Genomic DNA, 19,607 nt, shown 5'->3' on the forward strand with positions numbered 1-19,607 from the left:
GAAACTGCACCACCAGTCTCTGTGATTCCTTGCTGCTCCAGCACCACTAGCACTGGGACCCTCACAACATCACTCCCATCATCATCCACATTAGCTGCCCTGAGGCAATACTTCTCCCGTGGGGAGTCAACCCATACTCAGCTGCGCAAACAACATCAGCCTCAGCGGTCTGCAGCGCAGCGGCGGTCCCCACTGACCGCAATCCACGGGTGGCGTAGTCGGACACTAATTACCATACAAATAGACTGCCACTGGTTTGACCACCCTGGGCACGGACCGGGTCACCGCCACGGAGAACTACAACCCCCAGCGATCCGGCTCCGGGTATTCCCCTTGCACAGCAGCAGCAACACAGGCCCAGGGGGCGCGTCACTGGCATCCAGCATGCCATCCTTCAGAGACACTGCAGAGCGCAGGCATGCTTGCGACATTTGTCGGCACCGCACGCGCAGGAAAATTTTCCCACGCTGTCAGTGACGTGCATGAGGTGAGCTGAGTTCATTGGACATGAACTCGGCTCATTTGGATGCCGTCACAGCCAGACACTGAGGAGCTTCACTGAGGAGCTTCTCAGTGTCTGCGGCATGGCAAGCTAGATGGCAGCTTTCTGCTGCGGTCCAGCCTGTCATGTCATTGTAGCAGAGCTGAAGCCGCCCTGGGAACCATGGAAAGGTAAGGATGAGGTTGGTTTATTATTTTGCTTTTATTTCAGGAGATCGTTGGCTTCAGCTGGAATGGGGGTGACGGTAAGTAGAGTTTAATTTAGAACATTAAAGTATTGTGTCTTTATTTCAATTAAAGGATTTTATTCTGGCTGTGGGTGTTTTTATTTTACATTTTACTTACACTATGAAGTTAGTAATGGGGGTGTCTTATAGACGCCTCTCCATTACTAACCTGGGCTTGTTTTCAGCTGGCATTATAAGCTGACATCAACCCCAACCCTATTACTCCACTGCCACCCCTACAGGGCAGTGGGAAGATCGAGGCTAAGTGCCAGAATTGGCGCATCCTATGGATGCGCCATTTCTGGGGCTGCTGACAGCTGGTGTTCCTAGCCTGGGAGGGGGCCAATATTCATGGCACCCTTCCTGGGCTATTAATATCAGCCCCCAGCTGTCTTCCTAGCCTTTGCTAGGTATTAAAATAGGGGGGACCCTACGTCATTTTTTTTTGGGTCCCCCATTTTAATAGCTAGTAATGGCTAGGTATTCTGCTGGGGGCTGATATTAGTAGCCTGGGAAGCTCCATGGGTATTACCCCCTTCCCAGGCTTCAAACATCTGCCCCAGCCGTCTGCCTAACCTCCGCTAGAGACTAAAATTACGGGGAACCCCACGCCAATATTTTTTTAAATAAATCCTTTATTTTAACACTAAATGACAAGTACAGTAACCAATACTGTCACAGTACTTATTATATATGTGACTGACATGTTTCTATCTATATAATGTATGTGTGATGCTCTATTCTTCCTGTTCTAAATTGTCGGGTACCGATGTATGCCGCTGTTGAATTGCCGGCCGGCTTTTTTAAAGAGACAAACACACTATTATTTTTTTAAATAAATTCTTTATTTTAACACTAAATGACAAGTACAGTAACCAACACTGTCACTGTACTTATTATATATGTGACTGACATGCTTCTATCTATCTAATCTATGTGTGATTCTCTATTCTTTCTGTTCTATATTGTCAGGTACCAGTATATGCTGCTGCTGAATTGCCGGCCGGCTTTTTTAAAGAGACGGGTGCATGAAAATCGGAGGGCACTAGTGTGTTCCAAGTGCCCTGCTATGTTTTTTATTCACCCTCCTATATACCCTGCCTGCCTGTCTGCTTATATATACTGCCTGCCTGATGTTTAATTGAGCACTGTTCCCATCGATTTGGGCAATTTTTGACCTTCTGCAGACCGCCGGGGGGACCGCCAGAAAAATGCTCGAGTTTCCCATTGACTTACATTGGGCTCGTTGCTCGGGTCGAGCACCCGAGTATTCCAATGTGCTCGACCCGAGCTTCGAGCACCTGAGCATTTTAGTGCTCGCTCATCGCTAATCTTTATAAGATGTTGGTGGACCGAGGGCCGTACTAAGGATAGGGAGGTGTGATGATGACATAGCAGTGGGCATGTATTGGGGGGTGATGCGCAGCAGCAGGTCACGTGGGGGCGGCTCACACAGGTAGTCATGGTGATGATTGAATGCTGTATAATGTAAAGACCTAATATGGGGGAAGAGGATGCTGGACATAGTAAGTAAACGAACCTGTGGAAGAGACAGGTACTAGCAGGGGGAGTGGAATACATTAAGGGAAGGAAGGTAGTAGATAATCCCCTTGTATTGGGGAGCTGCAGCCGGTGGGGGAGGATCTCCCAGGTAGTCATGGTGATGATGGACAAAGCATTGGGTAGTGTGTAAGACCTCACATAGATAAAGGGCTAGGGAGAGAACGCTGAACATAGCAGGTAATTACACCTGTGGGAATGTAAGGTTTAGGGATAGAGGTATCTTAGGTTAGGGGGGGCTTGTGGACATATGCATAAAAGGGTCTCAGGGGTGACATAGAGGTGAATTAATTGTAGGGGGGGGTAGAGCAAGTATAAATGACACTGTAAGTACTCACCCAAAAGGACGGGAGGTTTTCAGTGGGTCTGTAAAGGAAGGAATAAGTTAGTAAATCCAGACTATCTCCCTATTGAGTCCCCTAGGGGAGAGGGTTTGCAAGGTATAAATCCAGTAAGATTCCCGTTGTTTGAGAAGGCTGATGTGGTTACCACCCCGTCTGGGTCTGGCTACATGTTCTATAACCTGAAAGCGGAGTTGGGCTATGGTATGTTTGGCTTTTGAGAAATGGTCAGGTAATGGGAGCCAATTTTTGCTGCATCGGATGGTGGATTTGTGACTTGCAATACGGTCCCGTTTGTGTTGTGTCATCTCTCCTACGTAGAGTAGGCCGCAGGGGCACTTGATGACATAAATGACAAAATTGGAGTCGCATGTGAAAAAACCTTTGATGGGATAACTTTTGCCTGTCCTGGGATGGGTGACAGTGTCAGATTTAATGATATTGGAGCAAGCAGCACAATTTAGACAAGGGAATGTCCCGTTGCGACGTGTACTGAGTAGACGTTACGATGGGAGTGTCTGTGTGCTGCCGAGGTCTGCTCTAACGATTTTATCCTTGATGTTGGGTGATCTCCTAGTACACATAAGGGCAGGAGTTGTGAATGCCGGGATCTCTGGGTAGGCTTTGGACAGAAGAGGCCAGTGTTTTTTGATGGTGGCATGTATTTTTGGCATGAAAGGATGGTATGTGTGGACGAATGGTATCCGTTCGGTTTTTGTGGTGGGTGGGTGTTGAGGTATCGGGCCAGGGCCCGGTTTTTTTCTTGTAGGAGGAGTTTGGTGGGGTAGTTACTTTCCTGAAATATTTGTGACATGTCTTGTAATCGCTGGGGAAGGATATTGTGGTCTGAGACAATCCGGGTGACTCTGTGGAACTGAGAGCGGGGGAGACTATTCTTAGTAGTTTTAGCAAGGCAGCTGGAATAGTGTAGCAAGCTGTTGCAGTCGGTGGGTTTAGTGAATAAGTCAGTAGTGAGTTTGCCACTGCTGTCCTGGATGACTAGTGTGTCAAGGAAAGAGATTTTGTCCATGTCGTGGTTGAGGGTAAATTGTAACTCGGGTCTAATGGAGTTAAGATAGGTAAAGAAGGTGGTGAGAGGTTCAGCCGGTCCCTGCCAGATGAGAAAGACATCATCGATATAATGGTAGTAGGTGGTACAATATAATTTAAATAGATCATGGCTGTAGAAAAATTCCTCCTCGAATTTGTGCATATAGGCATTCGCATATGCTGGCGCTACGTTAGAACCCATTGCAGTCCCCCGTATCTGTATGAAGAATTTATCCCTGAATAGAAAGAAGTTCTCATGTAGTATTAGGGAAAGTAGTTCCAAGCAAAATTCAACCGACGATGGTGATAGGTTGGATTGTAGAAGGAGGTGTGAGGTGGCTTCTAAACCCTTGTCGTGAGTTATGGAGGTGTAGAGGCTGTTGACATCCATAGTGACTAGTCGACTACCTTGTGGGAGACAGGGGATATTTCTGCAGCCACCACACGTGGGACCCCCTACCTAGAGACGTCCATGACGCAGGAACTGCAGGTATATACTCGCCTCCACCAACGCCGTCCCTTTTCCACACTATTGACATCATTGGTAACTGGTATTACCTCTATTCCAGCTCTCCACAGGCTGATGAACCCTGGTACCACTGTGAAGGTATTCATATCCATTAATTTATGTGCTTTACCCTGTGCTCTATGACACTGACCTGTATCCCCTCATTATTTCAGCTTCTAACTGGAACATTCATCTATATACTATGGTGTCTTTCCATTAGCTAAACCAGATACAAGTAAGTAAACTCCCTACCCCTTTACTTAACACTTGGGCTCCCCCTGGTACTCATTGACTGTTTTTAAATGTTTTTACTGTTTTTTTATCTGTATATAACATCCCTCCGCCTCTCTCCCATCCTCATCCCCGACTATCCCCCCCCCCCTCCCTATTGGCACCACCTATCCCGATACCTTCTTTCCCTTTATTCTGAATTTTGTGTCCACTAAATTGTTTGCCTATGTATGACTTTAGCCATGCATTCTTTGTTATTTATTCTCACCATGTTATTTGTCTCTCTTGCAGTAGTGACTTAATGAATAAGGCCAGTGTGGCCGAAAGGTCTACCTACTGTCGCCTTCACCATTGTCTTTTTCCTGTCATTAAGAAACCCAGGCAGCAGAGTGGCAGACCTTTATGGTGTTACCAATTGTGGTTCTGTGCTCCCACCTGGTAATGGAGCAGGTCCTGTACTATGCTAATCCGGTCGCACAATGGAGAAGACCCTGGTGGAGCTCTCTAGTCTTACACAAGATCGATCTTCCAACAGAGCCTTCATCCATCAAGTCATTATAGCTCAATATTAAGTCGAAGGTCGTTAGATAAAACCCCCATAACTTACATACCAATGGACAATGGTCATTTAAATTATGTATAAAAGAAAAGAGGTCGATGGAGCACTAAAGTGATCACTGGAGAAAACAAATTTGGGGCTAAAAAAATTTAATATGCCCTTTCCACAACGCGTTTCGATAGTGAACTATCTTCATCGGGTGCTACAAGGGTATGAACATAGGATAAAACATATATGAGCAAAGCTTCACAATGATTGGTTGGTATACTAATTAGTTTTGCAAAAATTAATTCAAACGCTAATTAGTTGAACCTGGGTTCACAAGGAACCCTTCATGTGCCGGTGTGCATGTGCCTCCAACAGTCGAACATGGACAACTTTCACATGAATTCAAAAGCCGAAAATACATTGGATAAGAAATGGAATATAGCAATACATATTAATAGACAATATCAAGAAACACATTGTCAATTGCAAAATACACACAAGAATTATTGTGTTATAACATATTACATATTACTAATAAGTTTTGCAATAATTAGTTCAAACACTAATGAGGTGAACATGGGTTCACAAGGACCCCTACATGTGTCGGTGTGCATGGCCCCCAACAGTCGCACATGGACAACCTTTACATGAATTCGAGGATCAAAAACATATTAGATAAGACGGAATATGGCAAAACACATTGAGGGACAATATTGAAAAACCAGTATAAAATACACACAAGAATCGCAATATTGTGACATATTACAAATACAAAATTAATAATGAGAAGAAGAGGAGGAGAGGGGGAAGTAAAAAGTGGCAAATATAGATCATTCTAAAAGGGGAAGAACAATATCCCTAAGAGCTGGTCACATTTTCAAGGGCCAAATTCAGACCTTCAGGGGCTAGTGTGCCCAATTTGAAAATCCAAAAACTCTCTTTATTAATCAAACTCACCAATCGATCAGAGACGGTATCAGATACACGGTCAATGATAGTGAGCCTCATATCTCCTGGATCTTTTTGATGGACAATACTGAAGTGTTTCGATACACTATGTAATTGATAACCTATCTGGATATTGTGTCTATGTTTATTTAGACGTGCATGCATGGCTTGTATCGTGCAGCCCACGTTCTGGAGGTCACATGTACACTCCAGTAGGTAGATCACATGTGTTGATTAACAATTCACACCATATTTGATAGAGAATTTCTTTACTGTGGTGTGTGATGAGAAAATCTTTTGGGCGCCATTTTGAATGGCTCTACAACATAAACACTTTGGCATATTGCACGGAAAACACCCCGGACAGATGCCATCCTGTGGTGGCTGTATTTTGGACTTCAAAGATGTATTACTTGGTGCTATTAAACTTCGTAGATTTTTATTCTTCCTATAAATAATACTTGGTTTATTGGGTATGAAAGGCCCTAGAATTAGGTCACCCCTTACTAAACCAAAATTTATCCAGGATACTGTGAATGGCGACCCTAGATTGATTAAATGTAGTCACCATACTCCATCTAGTCAACTCTAAGGCTGTGTTATTTTTATTTTTACCAGTGGATGACTCAATCCTATCAATGCACATGTCCTGGGTAAGGGCCCTAATTTTAGAAAAGGCATCCTTCAATAATTTTTTGGGTTAACCTTTCTATATAAACCGTTTCCTCAATATTTTAGATTCCACCAAAAATTCAGAGTCTCTGGTGCAGTTTTTTCGGACCCTCCAATATTGCCCATAGGGAACATTGGTGATCCATTTTGGGAGATGTCCATTATCAAACCTCAAATAACTATTTACATCCACTAGTTTGAAGAAGGCTGATGTGAACAATCTTCTCATTGTGTCAAACTGCACCATCAGGTCCAAGAATTGTAGGGCAGTTTCAGAAAAAGTTGCTGTGAAGGATAAACCCCACGAATTGGAATTGAGTTCATCAACGAACTTCAATGCACTGTCACTAGTGCCCCTCCACAAGAAGAAAAAATTGTCTATATAACGGCGGTAAAACACCACATTGTCAACCGCCATGGGGGACTGTGCGATGAAGATGGACTCAAAGACCCCCATAAACAAATTAGCGTAACTGGGGGCGAATCTCGTCCCCAAAGCACAGCCCCTTATCTGACGGTAGACCACCCCTTCAAACGTGAATACATTATTGTTCAATATGAACATAATAGATGTTTTGAGAAAATTCTTTTGCTCAGCTAGTCATTTAAATGTCCATCTACGTGTTCTCTTCATCAAGGTCATCTACTGTATGTTATGAGCTTATGGTGCTTATACAGTTGGTAAATCCAGCTCCACATATATGAACAATCAGTAAACTGGAAAAATATGGGTCACGAGACTATGAAAAATATTACATACATATCTTACAATTTGTAAACCCATCCATTAGGAACAAAACAAAGTTTGTAAGTCATGATAGGATCACACGTCATCCTTGGATCAGTTTATTTCACGTTAATTTCTGCATATTCTGTTTCTGGTTGACTTGGAGGCACTTTGGAGGGTTTAGCAGTGAAAGCGATGGTGGAATAGTGAAGTTCATCGTCTGAAGTGACACCACTGGGATCCAGTTGAGCGCTGGCATCTGCGGACTCCTATGAAAAAAAGGAAATTGTAACTATCAAATATAAAACTTTTTCGCCCCAAAATTATGTGCACATCCAACGTAATGGACATTCATGGCAGAATACAAGAGTACCGACAACCTTTAGAGGGTTGGCATAACGGGATGAATGGTTGTGGCTTGATGCCACCTATGTGCAAAGTCTAAATTTTCAATGGTCTTGATCACTATTCACAGTGGAGATACCAATGACTTATCTTCAGAAAAAGCTAGAAACTGTACATAATGTTGTAGTGTGAATAAAATGTACACTTACATTGAGACTCTGATGGGATGATTTCCAATAACTTTTTATTAATTCATTAGCAAATTTCCTAATCATGCACAAACATATTTTCCTACTAAATTTCAAAATAATTGTGCAACTGTACCCACTGAATGGAGGTACAAACACCTATTTGAGTTGCTGATCTACCCAGTGTGTATAAATTAGGGTTCCCTATAGAAATACGCTCCTTTTCACACTTATGGTTTTGTGACAGTCATAGTTGCATATGCCATAGGAATAGTACAGAAGTCATCTATAGATTCTCATTACTCCACGTACCTCGGCTTTGTGCTCAGTATTGCTGACATTCATGTATATCTCATTTTCTGGCAGTTCCTGACTTGCAGATGGTTCTTTTGCTCTCTTATAGCTCTTGCCTTTCCGCCATTTTTTCCTGGAAACAAGTTAAATAGAAGATCAGAGAATGATATACAGTATATATTCCATAAAAGAAGCCGTCCTCCTCCTCCCATCAAAGTTTTCATAATCGTAATATATTGCAATCATCATATTATACAGCACTGTGTACTTACAATTGCTCATTTTGCCTTTCTACCCAATTAAAGTTCTCTTATCAATTAGCTCTATGAAATCACATGATTAAAATTGACTAGCTAAATAATTCTGAGCTCTTTGTAGATACAGGATGTCTCTTTTCCATGCATGAGTCATTATTAAAACTACAATTCTACATCACTGCACAGTCACTAGCAGGTGGGAGGAGGGGAGCAGCTGGGTCAGGAAGTGAAGATGGGGGTGGATCTGGGCTGCCAGGGACTTTAAAGTGATGCAGAATTGTAGTTCTGATGATGATTCATGCAGGAAAAAGAGAATTTCTGTTTCTACATAGCTCTTAGAAGGATTCAGCTAGTCAGTTTTTAATCACCTGATGTGTCACACATGTAGTGGAAAAGAAAATAATTAACTGGGTAGAAAGGCAAAATGAGCAATTGTAAGTACGCAGTGCTTTAAAATATGATGACTGCAATATATTAAGAGGATAACAAATTTGATGGGAGTGCTTCTTTAATACATATATCATATACTATTACCAAGAAAACCCCATGCTCAGTTTTCCTGAAGTCTCCCTAAAGTCTTCCAAAATCGTCACTGATCAGTGGCCAGTGGCATGGCATGGAAAAGCTGTCCATATTTGCGTGTTTGGTAGGGATAATCAAATCTTTGTAAATTCAAATTTGTCAGGTCTGACAAATACTTCTTAAAATTTTGATTTGCCTGAATCAAATTGCTGCAAATCGCAATATTTAAAAGTTTCTTATTGCTTGAGAAAGATGTGTGCAACACTCTGAGGTCTCTTAGGACTGCATCCAACTCTTTAAGTTCTTAGTAATATCGAATAGACCTCACCATAGAAAGAATAACATGGTGCACTGACAGAGTTTTCATTTTTTTTATTAAAAAATTATTCCAAATTTATCCCTCTCAATAGAGATTGTCAAATCTTTTGAAATTCAAATTGGCCAGAATATTACAAAAAAATAGATTCCAAGTAAATTGTTTTGTCGTGAATTGCAAAACTGCACAGTCTACTCTGAAAAGACACTTTGGGGACTTTTAGGACATTTCACACCCCTTTTCAATCTCTTTATTACAAAAACATCATCTTAATATTATCAAATCGATCTCATTATAGAAACAGATGGTTACTTGGTAGTAACTAACAGCCCACTTAATAAAACAATGCAGCGACAGAGATAGTTTTCATGTTTTTTAATTTTTTATTAAAAAACTGTCTAAAAATCATCACTCTCAGTTATTCGTGATCAGATCTACTATTCTGTGCAGGACACTAACTCAAACTGACGGTGTCGCTGCCAGAGGTAAAATTATTCTGCTGTAACTGAGACAAATAATATGCCATATATCGCATAATGTCTTCCACTTCTTTCATACTAATTCACTTGCAGGAGGCAAAGGATGGCAATTGGAGTCTGCAATTGAAAGTACTACTTCCCAAATGACTGGTGCCAATCGTGGTGTATAGGCTTCTGTTAGTGGCTCCTCCATTCCTAGGCATAGAACGGCTATAAACAAATCTGCAATATTTGTCCAATATTTAAGTCTTTTTCTTCCAATTGCTGATCTGTGAGCTCTGACATTTTCTCACTATCCTGAATCACCCTAAAATGGCTGCTGCATTTGGTTTAGCTTTTATAAAGACTGCGATATTTCCTCTTGATTGGCTATACTATATTATTATATTAAATCATGTCATGTGATTGCTCCAAGACATTATGGGAAAAGCTAGACTGTCACGCCTGAGGTCATGTAAGCTTTTGGTGATTGATGCAAGGTATAAATCGGTGGCAGATATTTTGGGGGTGATTCACATGAACTGAATCTCAAATTGTGTAAATTCACTGAAATCTACATGTTTAATAAAATTCAACATAAATTTTAATCATATTCAATTGATTTGATTGTCTCTAGCTTGTTTATTATCTGTAGCCATGATGCAAGATTTGAAGAGTCAGACATTGACTTTTGGGGTGCCACCTCAAATTGGTGCCATTTGCAAAAATTTTCTGTTCTCAAGAAAATTAATTTGCTTAGCTTTTCTCCCATGTTATATTGCCAATAAGACTCAACACAGATATTGTTGCACTTGGCTGGACATATTCTGAGATGTCTGATTTAATTGCTTTTAAAAATAAAAATAAAAAAAAACAAAAACATGATTTTATGATATTCTGTCAAGAGAATTGTGGCTATGAAGTGGCTATTATGTGAACTGTAGCCTGTCGAGTATTACATTTTAATTGTGAGAAGTTAGAGTCTTTATTCAATAAAAGGTAACAATTGACACAACTGTATTTAAACCAATCAGAGTTTCTGTTTGTTAACAGCACACCATGTGGTCAGGTGTAGTTTTGCAAGTGAATAAACTTTTGATTGCCTATACATACTTACATAAGTTGAAAAAACACCTAGTTCCATTCTTTCTCCATCAAATCTCAGTATTATTGTAACCAGATAGATTCTTACCTTGTAATTAACTTGTACACAAGAATAATTAAAATGGAAATACCCAGTCCACAAAGGAATGCAAGTGCTATACCTAGGTATGGACTGTGTGAAATATCTTCTGTCAAAAAAAAAGAAGAATAAAATTAAAGGTTTGCTTTTATTATTTTTGTTAAAAACTGTTGTGACACTTAGAGAGCCCGACACCATGATAAAACTATTAATCAGAATGTGTCACAGTTACATCCACTAAAAAAGTCACCAAAGTAAAAAATAGGGGAGGCACTTAATCGACTAAGCCAACCATAATATCTGAAAAGGATCATGTGACTCAATCTTTAACTGCTACTTTTATGGTGTTATGGATCATTTATTACATAAGATCTTTTACATAGTTTAGAGGGATCACTCAGATAAAAAAACAGAAAGAGAATGTGTAAGAGAAGTGTAAAAAAGAGGAGAAATAAAAGGTGATAAAGGAGGAGAAAGATACTTAAGAGTATGAAGGTATGAGTATGAGGGTGAAGAAGTGCAGAGAAAGGAGAATGAGAAGGCAGTGGATGATGAAGAGGAGGAGAAAGAAGAGGAGATGGAGGAAACAATCCAGAACAATGGAAAAAGAGATTTAGGAAGAGATTTAGGAAAAAGAGAATAATGAGAATGAAGAGTATGAGGAAGAAGAGCAGGGGTTGGAGAATAACTTGAAGTGGAAAAGAAACAAAAGAGAGGAAAAAAGGAAAGAAATACAAGAGGAGGTGAAAGAGGTGGTAAGTGGAAAGAGGAAAGAAAAGAGACCTAAGAGAATTGAGGGAAATGACTGGTAGAAAGTAGGGCAATTGGAGTGAGTGAAGTGAATGAGAAGGAAAAGGGGAAAAAGGAACCAAGCAAAGAACAGAGGAAATAAATTTAAAACAGAGAGGAAGGGGAGAAAAAGAAGAAAGTGAAGAAGAAAGGAGGAAAACGAGTTTAAGGAGGAGGAAAAGATATGAATGTGAGAAAGTAAAGTAAAAGAAAGTCAAACAGTTTAAAAGATGAAGAAAGTAACAAGGACGGAAACAGGAAAGGGAAAAAGAGGAGAAAAAGTTGGAAAAGAAGGAAGATAAAAAAAGATTGAGTTATGAGATGAGAAGAAGGAACAGGAATAAGAGGAAGAGGAGGAGATGGAGAAAGAGGAGCTAAAAGAGACAAGGATTAAGAAGAAGAGAGTGAGAGAAAAGTAGGAGATAGAGAAAGAGAAGAATGAGAAGCAGGAAAAAGAAAAGGAGGAGGAAAAGGATGAGGTTGAGTTGTTATCCTGATTCTCGACAACTCAACGCAATTGCCTAGAATAAGATATAAGATTCAGCTGCAGAACCAGTAATGCCTGTGGACAAGAGTGGAGCTGTACATAAAAAAGGAAAATAATTTCTCTAATAAAAATAATACTTCAGCCTCAGAATATCCTTACTATCACCTTTACATTTTTTTGGTGCCACATTTCCAGAAGCAGAGCACCCTCTAATGGTCCATGACCGTTCTTCCACATTCCATTGTGGAACTTCCTTTCTTAAGTTGTTCCTCCTCTAATGGTTAATATATTTACCGAGTTTTATCATTTATTTCATGTTGCATATTAAATCTATATTTTTAGATACCTATTTATTAACTTACTAGTACAATCACAAATAATCATTCTGTCTGTAACAGCTTAGAGGGTGATTCCAGATTGATCAAAATTGTGTTAATCTAATAATGAACGGTCCTGTACTATAATTTTTTTTTATATAAAGTGGGGGTCAATTTCCAAAATCTCTGCTTCTAGGCATTAAACCGCAGCCAACACTGTTCACATCCTGCGGGTAAAATGTAATTTGGTCATGAGATGCTAACATAGGTCGGTTTGGAAAAGCGGAGATTATGGAAAGCTTGAGATTCGGAGAGCATAAGCAAGGTTTTTTATTTCACCGACGCGTTTCAGACCATTTTTTCTATTTAATCTGAGAGCAGCATGATGTAGGGCTGAGACCCTGATTCCAGCAATGTATTACTTGCTAGGCTGTGTGTTGCTATTTTAATGAAATCAGTGTTTTCTCAACAGGAGATTATTACTTCAGGACTAGGTGTCTCATGCCTCCTAGTCCTGATGCTCTTGGAAGCTCCGCCCTTACATTGATTTTCAGCTTTTGGTCAATATACAGTGTACACATAAAGCAGCCAATCAGTGATGTGGGCGGGGTTATACACAGCTCAGCATTCTGAGCTCTTGTAGATCTGCAGCTGTGAAAACAATGATTGTATCACAACTGATGCACCCAGTAAACTAAGAAGATACATTGCCGGAATCAGGGTCTTTACCCCTACATCATGCTGCTGTCAGATTAAATAGCAAAAACCTGGTGACAGATTCACTGTAAAAAATTCAGCCATTCACTCACGAATATAACCAATTTATAACATCACATATATAAACTTCGGTTGGGCATTATTTTTGTTTTTTCATATATATATATAGATATAATAAAAGTAATAATACAACCTGGTTTAAGACTTGTTATGTTATGTTTTATGCCAACTTGAATGCGCTGTTCTTTGAGTCCAAATGCATTCCATGCCAAGCATCTGTATACATCGATTATTGAGGATGTCACATTTATTATTGCTGATGATGCACTTTTATTAGTTTCCACTTCAACTTCTCCCTTCACCCAGACCACTGAAGCGGGTGGGTTACCATCCACGTTACACACTAGACTCAGTGATTCAGTTTGGTTGATAATAACTGATTGATTTGCTGGAAGTTTTTCACCTGTGAACATTTAGTCAGAAAGAAAGAAATTAAGGAAAATACTGTTGGTTACAGTTTCTACAGGGGGTCAGTATTGGGTCCTCTTCTTTTTTAATATAATTATTAGTGAACTTGTAAAGGGCATGCAGAGTAAAATGTAAATATTTTTAGATGATACAAAACTCTTCAAGGTATTAAACACAAAGGTGGATAATTTACTATTGCTAAGCGATTTGGAGAATCTGAAGGATCAGGCCAAGAAATGGAAATTATGGTTTAACATAGATAAATGTAAGGTTATGCACTTGGGTGGAAGAAGCAAAATGTAAAATTATAAATAGTAAAACATTGTAATATTGTCACTGAAAAAAAAACTTTTTTTGTACTACTGGACAACAAACTTTCCTTTTAATGACCCATACCAGGCAGCTGCTGCTAAGGCAAATAAAATGAAGGGATGCATTAAAAGAGGTAGAGATTCTACAGACAAGAGCATAGTTTTGCCTCTATACAAGTCAATTGTCTGACAAAAATATTAATACTATGTTCAATTTTGGTCTTCGGTGTATAAGAAGGACATAGCTGAAATAGAGCGGATGCAGAGATTAGAGATCAACATTGTTAAGGGAATGGGTTAACTGCAGTACGAAGACAGATTATCAAATTTGGGGTAATTCACTTTGGGAAAACAAAGACTTAGGGGTGATCTCATTACAATGTACAAATATATGAGGGGATTGTATATGAGTGAAATGTTTGTAAAGATCTTTTTACACCTAGGACGGCAACAAAGGCAAGACAGTATTTTCTACATTTTAAGGATAGAATGTATAAAAATAAATACAGATAGTAATCCTTTAATGTGTGAGCGGTGAAAACTAAGGATTCTGCACTGTATAAGCAGTAAGACTCTGAATGATTTACTGTACGAGCAGTAAGACTATGGATCCTTTACTGTAAGAGCAGTAAGACTATTGATTCTTTAGTGTAAGTGCAGTGAGACTATGGATTCTTTACTGTAAGAGCAGTGAAACATTGGACACTTTACTGTAAGAACAGTGAGACTATGGATTCATTACTGTAAGAGCAGTGGGACTATTGATTCTTTACTGTAAGAGCAGTGAAACATTGGACACTTTACTGTAAGAGCAGTGAGACTATGGATTCATTACTGTAAGAGCAGTGGGACTATTGATTCTTTATTCTTAGAGCAGTGAGACTATTGATTCTTTACAGTAAGAGCAGTAAGACTATTGATTCTTTACTGTAAGAGCAATGAGACTATGTGTTATGCTCGCACCCAGACTGACTGGCGTGAGCGTGATTAGTGATCCCACTGTATCATGAACCGAGGAGTGCCTGGAGGGGCGTAACTAAGTATCAACTCGGTCCGACCAAGGTCACACGGCGTCTCAGTCGACTCCTTGAACCAGGGAGGAACCGAGCAGAGGGACCAGGTGCTATTCCAGGTCAGACTCCGGTCACAGCTGTTGACCCACACCGGGGAATGCAGGAACAGGCAAGTTAGGCTGGTATACAGACAGGTGGGTACTGGCTGGCACGGCTGGTATGAAGACAGGTGGGTATTGGCAGGCACAGCTGGTATGCAGACAGGAGAGGACTGGCAGGCTCGACTGGCATGCAGACAGGTGGGCACTGGCAGGCACGGCTGGTATGCAGACTGGCGGGTACTGGCAGGTAGGAATGCAGGTAGGATAGGGACCAGTTCAGACTGGGACACAGGAACGGAGCCACAGGTGTGGTGGACAGCAGAGCAGAGTGAAGCCGCACATGCGGTGAACAAGCAGAGCAGAACCACCGGAGCAGTGAGCAAACAGAGCAGGGCGAAACCCCAGATGCGGTGAACAAGCAGAGCGTAGCAAACCGCAGGTGCAGTGAACAAGCAGAGCGAAGCAAAACCGCTGGAGCAGTAAACAAGTAGAGCGGAGCAGAACCGCAGGTGCGGGAAACAAGCGGAGCAGAGCGGAACCGCCGGAGAGGTGAACAAGTAGAGCGGAGCAAAACCGCAGGCGCGGAGAACAAGCAGAGAGGAGCAAAACCGCGGGAGCGGTGAACAAGCAGAGCGGAGCAGAACCGCAGGAGCGGTAAACAAGCGAGCAGAGCGGAACCGCAGTTGCGGTAAACAAGAGGAGCAGAGCGGAACCGCCGGAGCGGTGAATAAGCAGAGCAGAGCGAAACCGCAGATGCGGTAGACAAGCGGAGCAGAGCGGAACCGCCAGAGCGGTGAGAAAGCAGAGCAGAACTGAGTAGAAGGTGAAGGCAGACAGGAGAGGGCTCTGTTCACATGGAACAGACTGGAAGATGCAAGAAGATAGCTAGAACACAGGAGGTAGATACAGAGACAGGGAAACAGAACGAGCAGAACCAGATACACACAAGGTACTTGCAATGAAGTAGCGAGTGGACACAAGACTCACCAACAGAAGTACAGAAACAACGAGTTGGAGTTAGGTGCAGGTTCAGACACTGCAGGAAAAGGGAAGGTACAAACATAGAGACAAACAGGTAACGGACTAGGACACTGTTCAGACAGGATCTGAACCAGGAACAAGATACAGGAACGAGCCTGGGAATTCAGCCCCCAGGGTGGCGGAAACTGACTAAAGTCACAAGTACAGGTAGCAGGCCTGGGTATACAGCCCCCAGGGTGGCAGAAACAGACTAGATACAGGACAGGACCTGGCAATTCAGTTGCACAGACAAACTGATTGAAGGTGTTGCTCAGGCACCTCCCACTGGGTGGAGGGGGTTTAAGTATCCAGTGACTCACAGCAATAGGCTGGGGATGCATTAGGACTGTGCCCACAGTAGCTATAAGAAACAAGCAGAAAGCCGCGCTGACGCCCTAAGCAATCAGACAAGAGAAATGGACAGAGCAGGTACTGGAGCAAAGTGTGCAGCATGGACTGACAGGTAAGATTGCGGTCTTGCATGGTGGTAGGTGGTGCACTATGCAAGCATGCCGCCAGTGATGTTACATTACCCCCCCCTTTACACCCCCTCTTCCTCCAGCCTGCAAGAATTTTCTGCAGAGAATTTCGGGGCCTATCCTTCTCCTTAAGAAGATTTCCTCTTCTGTCCACTAGAGGGAACAAAGCTGGTTTCATCATCTTGGTAACTAGGATGCTTCCTTCCATCGGGCCATCCTCAGCAACAGATGAAGTGGGCGAGGTACCAGGAACAGGACACAGGAAAGTCTCTCTCCACTGATCAATATCGGGTAGCACCCCAAAGGATTCACGGGACAACTGGAGGTCCTCCACCAGGTTGGAGGGGTGCAGAGACTCGGGGTTAACCACCACTCTGACGTACACTTTGCCAAGCTTACTGGATGAAGTGGGCGAAGTACCAGGTACAGGGTGCAGAAAAGTCTCTCTCCATTTGATATCAGATAGCACCCCAGAGGATTCAGGAGGCAACTGGAGGTCCTCCGCCTGGTTGGAGGGGTGCAGAGACTTGGAGGTAGCCAATAGAGATGAGCGGTGTTTGACTCGAACTGTTCGCCAATCTCAAATTCGAGCTGTTTTGGGCGGTGTTCGAGCGGTGCGGCGAACACGAACAATTTGAAAAAAATTCGGCTGTTCGAGGTTATGTTCGATAACTGTTCGTGCACCAAAATCATAACTGGATTTTTTCTCAGTAATGCTGAAAATTAATGTTAATACGCAGTTTGAGTGTACAGCGGGGCGGGGGGAGGGGCAGGGGATGGATCTCTGCATAAATAATGAAGATCTCCATTTTTTTTCTCTTTCCCGCATTTACAGTGGGCAGGTGCAATCTGTCAGCCTATCAGCAGCACACACACGGAGCGAACTGCTTTTTTTCACACAAGCAAGGGCATGTGTCATTGGCTGTGTATGTCACATGTCCTTGCCCTATAAGACCCAGCCATTTTCCCCGTCAACACCATTTTCTCACTGCTGCAGCTGCGTATTAGGCGGCACCGCTGTTGCTGTGTGCGCTATACTTTCAGTGTTAATTTCAAGCCAATTTTCGCACAAATCTACAGATAGCTTGGGAGCAGGGAATAGTTGTGATTGCAGTCCTTTTGAGGACTAGGTTACATCATTTCCTACGACTTTTATCAGGCAGGTTTGTGCTCTTAAATAGATAGGTTGGGAATAATGACTAATTGTAATTGCAGTCCTTTTGAGGGCTAGGTTACATCAGTTCCTATCACTTTTTGCCAGGCAGGTCTGTGCCAGTGCTGTGCAAGTTTTTTTCACAGCATTTGGTTAAATCTAGCAAAGCAAATCCTTTTTGGCCTCTTGCAGTGTGTGTTAGTCAGTGGAGTAGCCTATCTGTGTTGCAAGCTACACCACATGTGTATAGAACACAAATTTTTTTACTGCACCTAGTGAAGTAAAACCTTTTGGGCATAGCATCATTCTATTAGTCCATCTATATTAACCTCCACCAGGTTGCAAATTCAAAATAATTTTTATCTGCATCTAGCTCTGAAAAAATATTTTGGCTTCGGCTTGTAGCAGTGTGTGGGACTTATTCTATTAGTCCATCTATACTAACCTCCACCAGGTTGCAAATTCAAAATCATTTTTATCTGCATCTAGCTCTGAAAAATTATTTCGGCTTGTAGCAGTGTGTTGGACTTGTTCTATTAGTCCATATATACTAACCTCCACCAGGTTGCAAATTCAATATAATTTTTATCTGCATCTTGCTCTGAAAAAATATTTCGGCTTGTAGCAGTGTGTGGGACTTGTTCTATTAGTCCATCTATACTAACCTCCACCAGGTTGCAAATTCAAAATAATTTTTATCTGCATCTAACCCAGCCAGTACTTTTGGGCTAATACCACAGTTTGGCCATTCAGCTCTGCTCGGTTCCCATCCATTGCTTTTTGTGCAAACAACTCCAGAGTTGTCAGTTAGTTAACCACCAAAATGAGTGGAAAAAGGCCTGCTGCTGGTGCAAAGGGGAATAGGCGTGTTGGGAAGGGAAAAAAAGGTTGTATCCGTGGGGTAGGTGTTAAAGCAACAGTAACATCTGAAGAAGAAAGACCATCTTCCAGCCAAACTAAGATGTCTACTTCTTTTAGCGGACAATGTGATACGATCCCTTTCTTACAGCCACGCCAATCGCTACAAATTTCAGATGAGGCACAAAAACAGCAGGTGCTTCAACGAATATCAAGTGCTCCTTTAAGTGGGCTCTCCTCCACCTCAACTTCAACATCACAAATAATCCAGTCCTCATAGGTGTCACCCCAATTGCACTTGCTTCCTCACAGCTCCCAAGTCTCCAGCTGCCCGTCTGAGTATGGGGTAGAACAGATGGTTGAGTCTGCAGAGCTGTTTACTCATACTATAGCCTGGGAATCTGAGGTCGGCTCCAGAGCTTCTGTGAATCCAGACGAGGAAATGATCTGCACTGATGCCCAGAATCTTTATGAGTCGGATCCAGGACCAGACGCAGAAGGTTCTGACCATAATGTAGACCCTCGTACCCAAACTGTAACTCCTGTTGGTGGAGACAATGAGGAAGACGATGATGAGACTCAAATACCTGATTGGAGCTACAACTTGAGTTTTTTGTCAGGGCTGGAAGAGGTTTGCTCTGAGGACGACGGGTGTGATAACACACAGGGTGATGATGACGAGGTTGGAGATCCCACTTACTGTCAACCCACAGTCAGCCAGTCGATGAGGTCAGCAGAGGAGGTGGAGGAGCATGCTAGTGACGACGAGGTCAGGTTGCGCCTTCCTGGACAGAGACGTAGTACTGGAAGCACGTCAACAACTGCATCCTCAAACACAACTCTGCCTCTGACCACAAGTCGTGGTGGCTCTTCAGGTCGCATGGGTGCTAAGCCTTGCATAGCCTGGGCATTTTTTCAGATCGATAAGGATGACCCAACTCGTGTTATCTGTAACATTTGTCAGCAAAAGCTAAGTAGAGGCCAAAAAATACATAGCTTGAGTACTTCATGCATGAACC

General features: G+C 42.1%; 1 protein-coding gene across 2 annotated transcripts in view; it reads right to left on the minus strand.

Annotated features, from left to right (window-relative positions):
• Positions 1-5,824: 5,824 nt before the first annotated feature.
• The window catches only part of LOC141171998 (sialic acid-binding Ig-like lectin 13), a 71,130-nt gene continuing 57,347 nt past the window's right edge, over positions 5,825-19,607 (minus strand). The window contains exons 8-11 of one of the 2 annotated variants that reach the window (XM_073655756.1): positions 13,379-13,648; positions 10,885-10,981; positions 8,158-8,272; positions 5,825-7,581 (exon numbers count right to left, since the gene is read on the minus strand). In XM_073655756.1, the coding sequence (XP_073511857.1) occupies positions 7,432-7,581; positions 8,158-8,272; positions 10,885-10,981; positions 13,379-13,648 (632 nt within the window). In that variant the 3' untranslated portion in view covers positions 5,825-7,431. Of the gene's footprint in view, positions 7,582-8,157; positions 8,273-10,884; positions 10,985-13,378; positions 13,649-19,607 lie in introns of both variants that reach the window. The other variant, XM_073655755.1, reaches the window with a different exon arrangement.

The sequence above is a fragment of the Phyllobates terribilis genome, unplaced genomic scaffold (genome assembly GCF_046119375.1).
Source record: "Phyllobates terribilis strain yellow unplaced genomic scaffold, ASM4611937v1 Scaffold_12__6_contigs__length_324123572, whole genome shotgun sequence".
Taxonomy (NCBI): Eukaryota; Metazoa; Chordata; class Amphibia; order Anura; family Dendrobatidae; genus Phyllobates; species Phyllobates terribilis.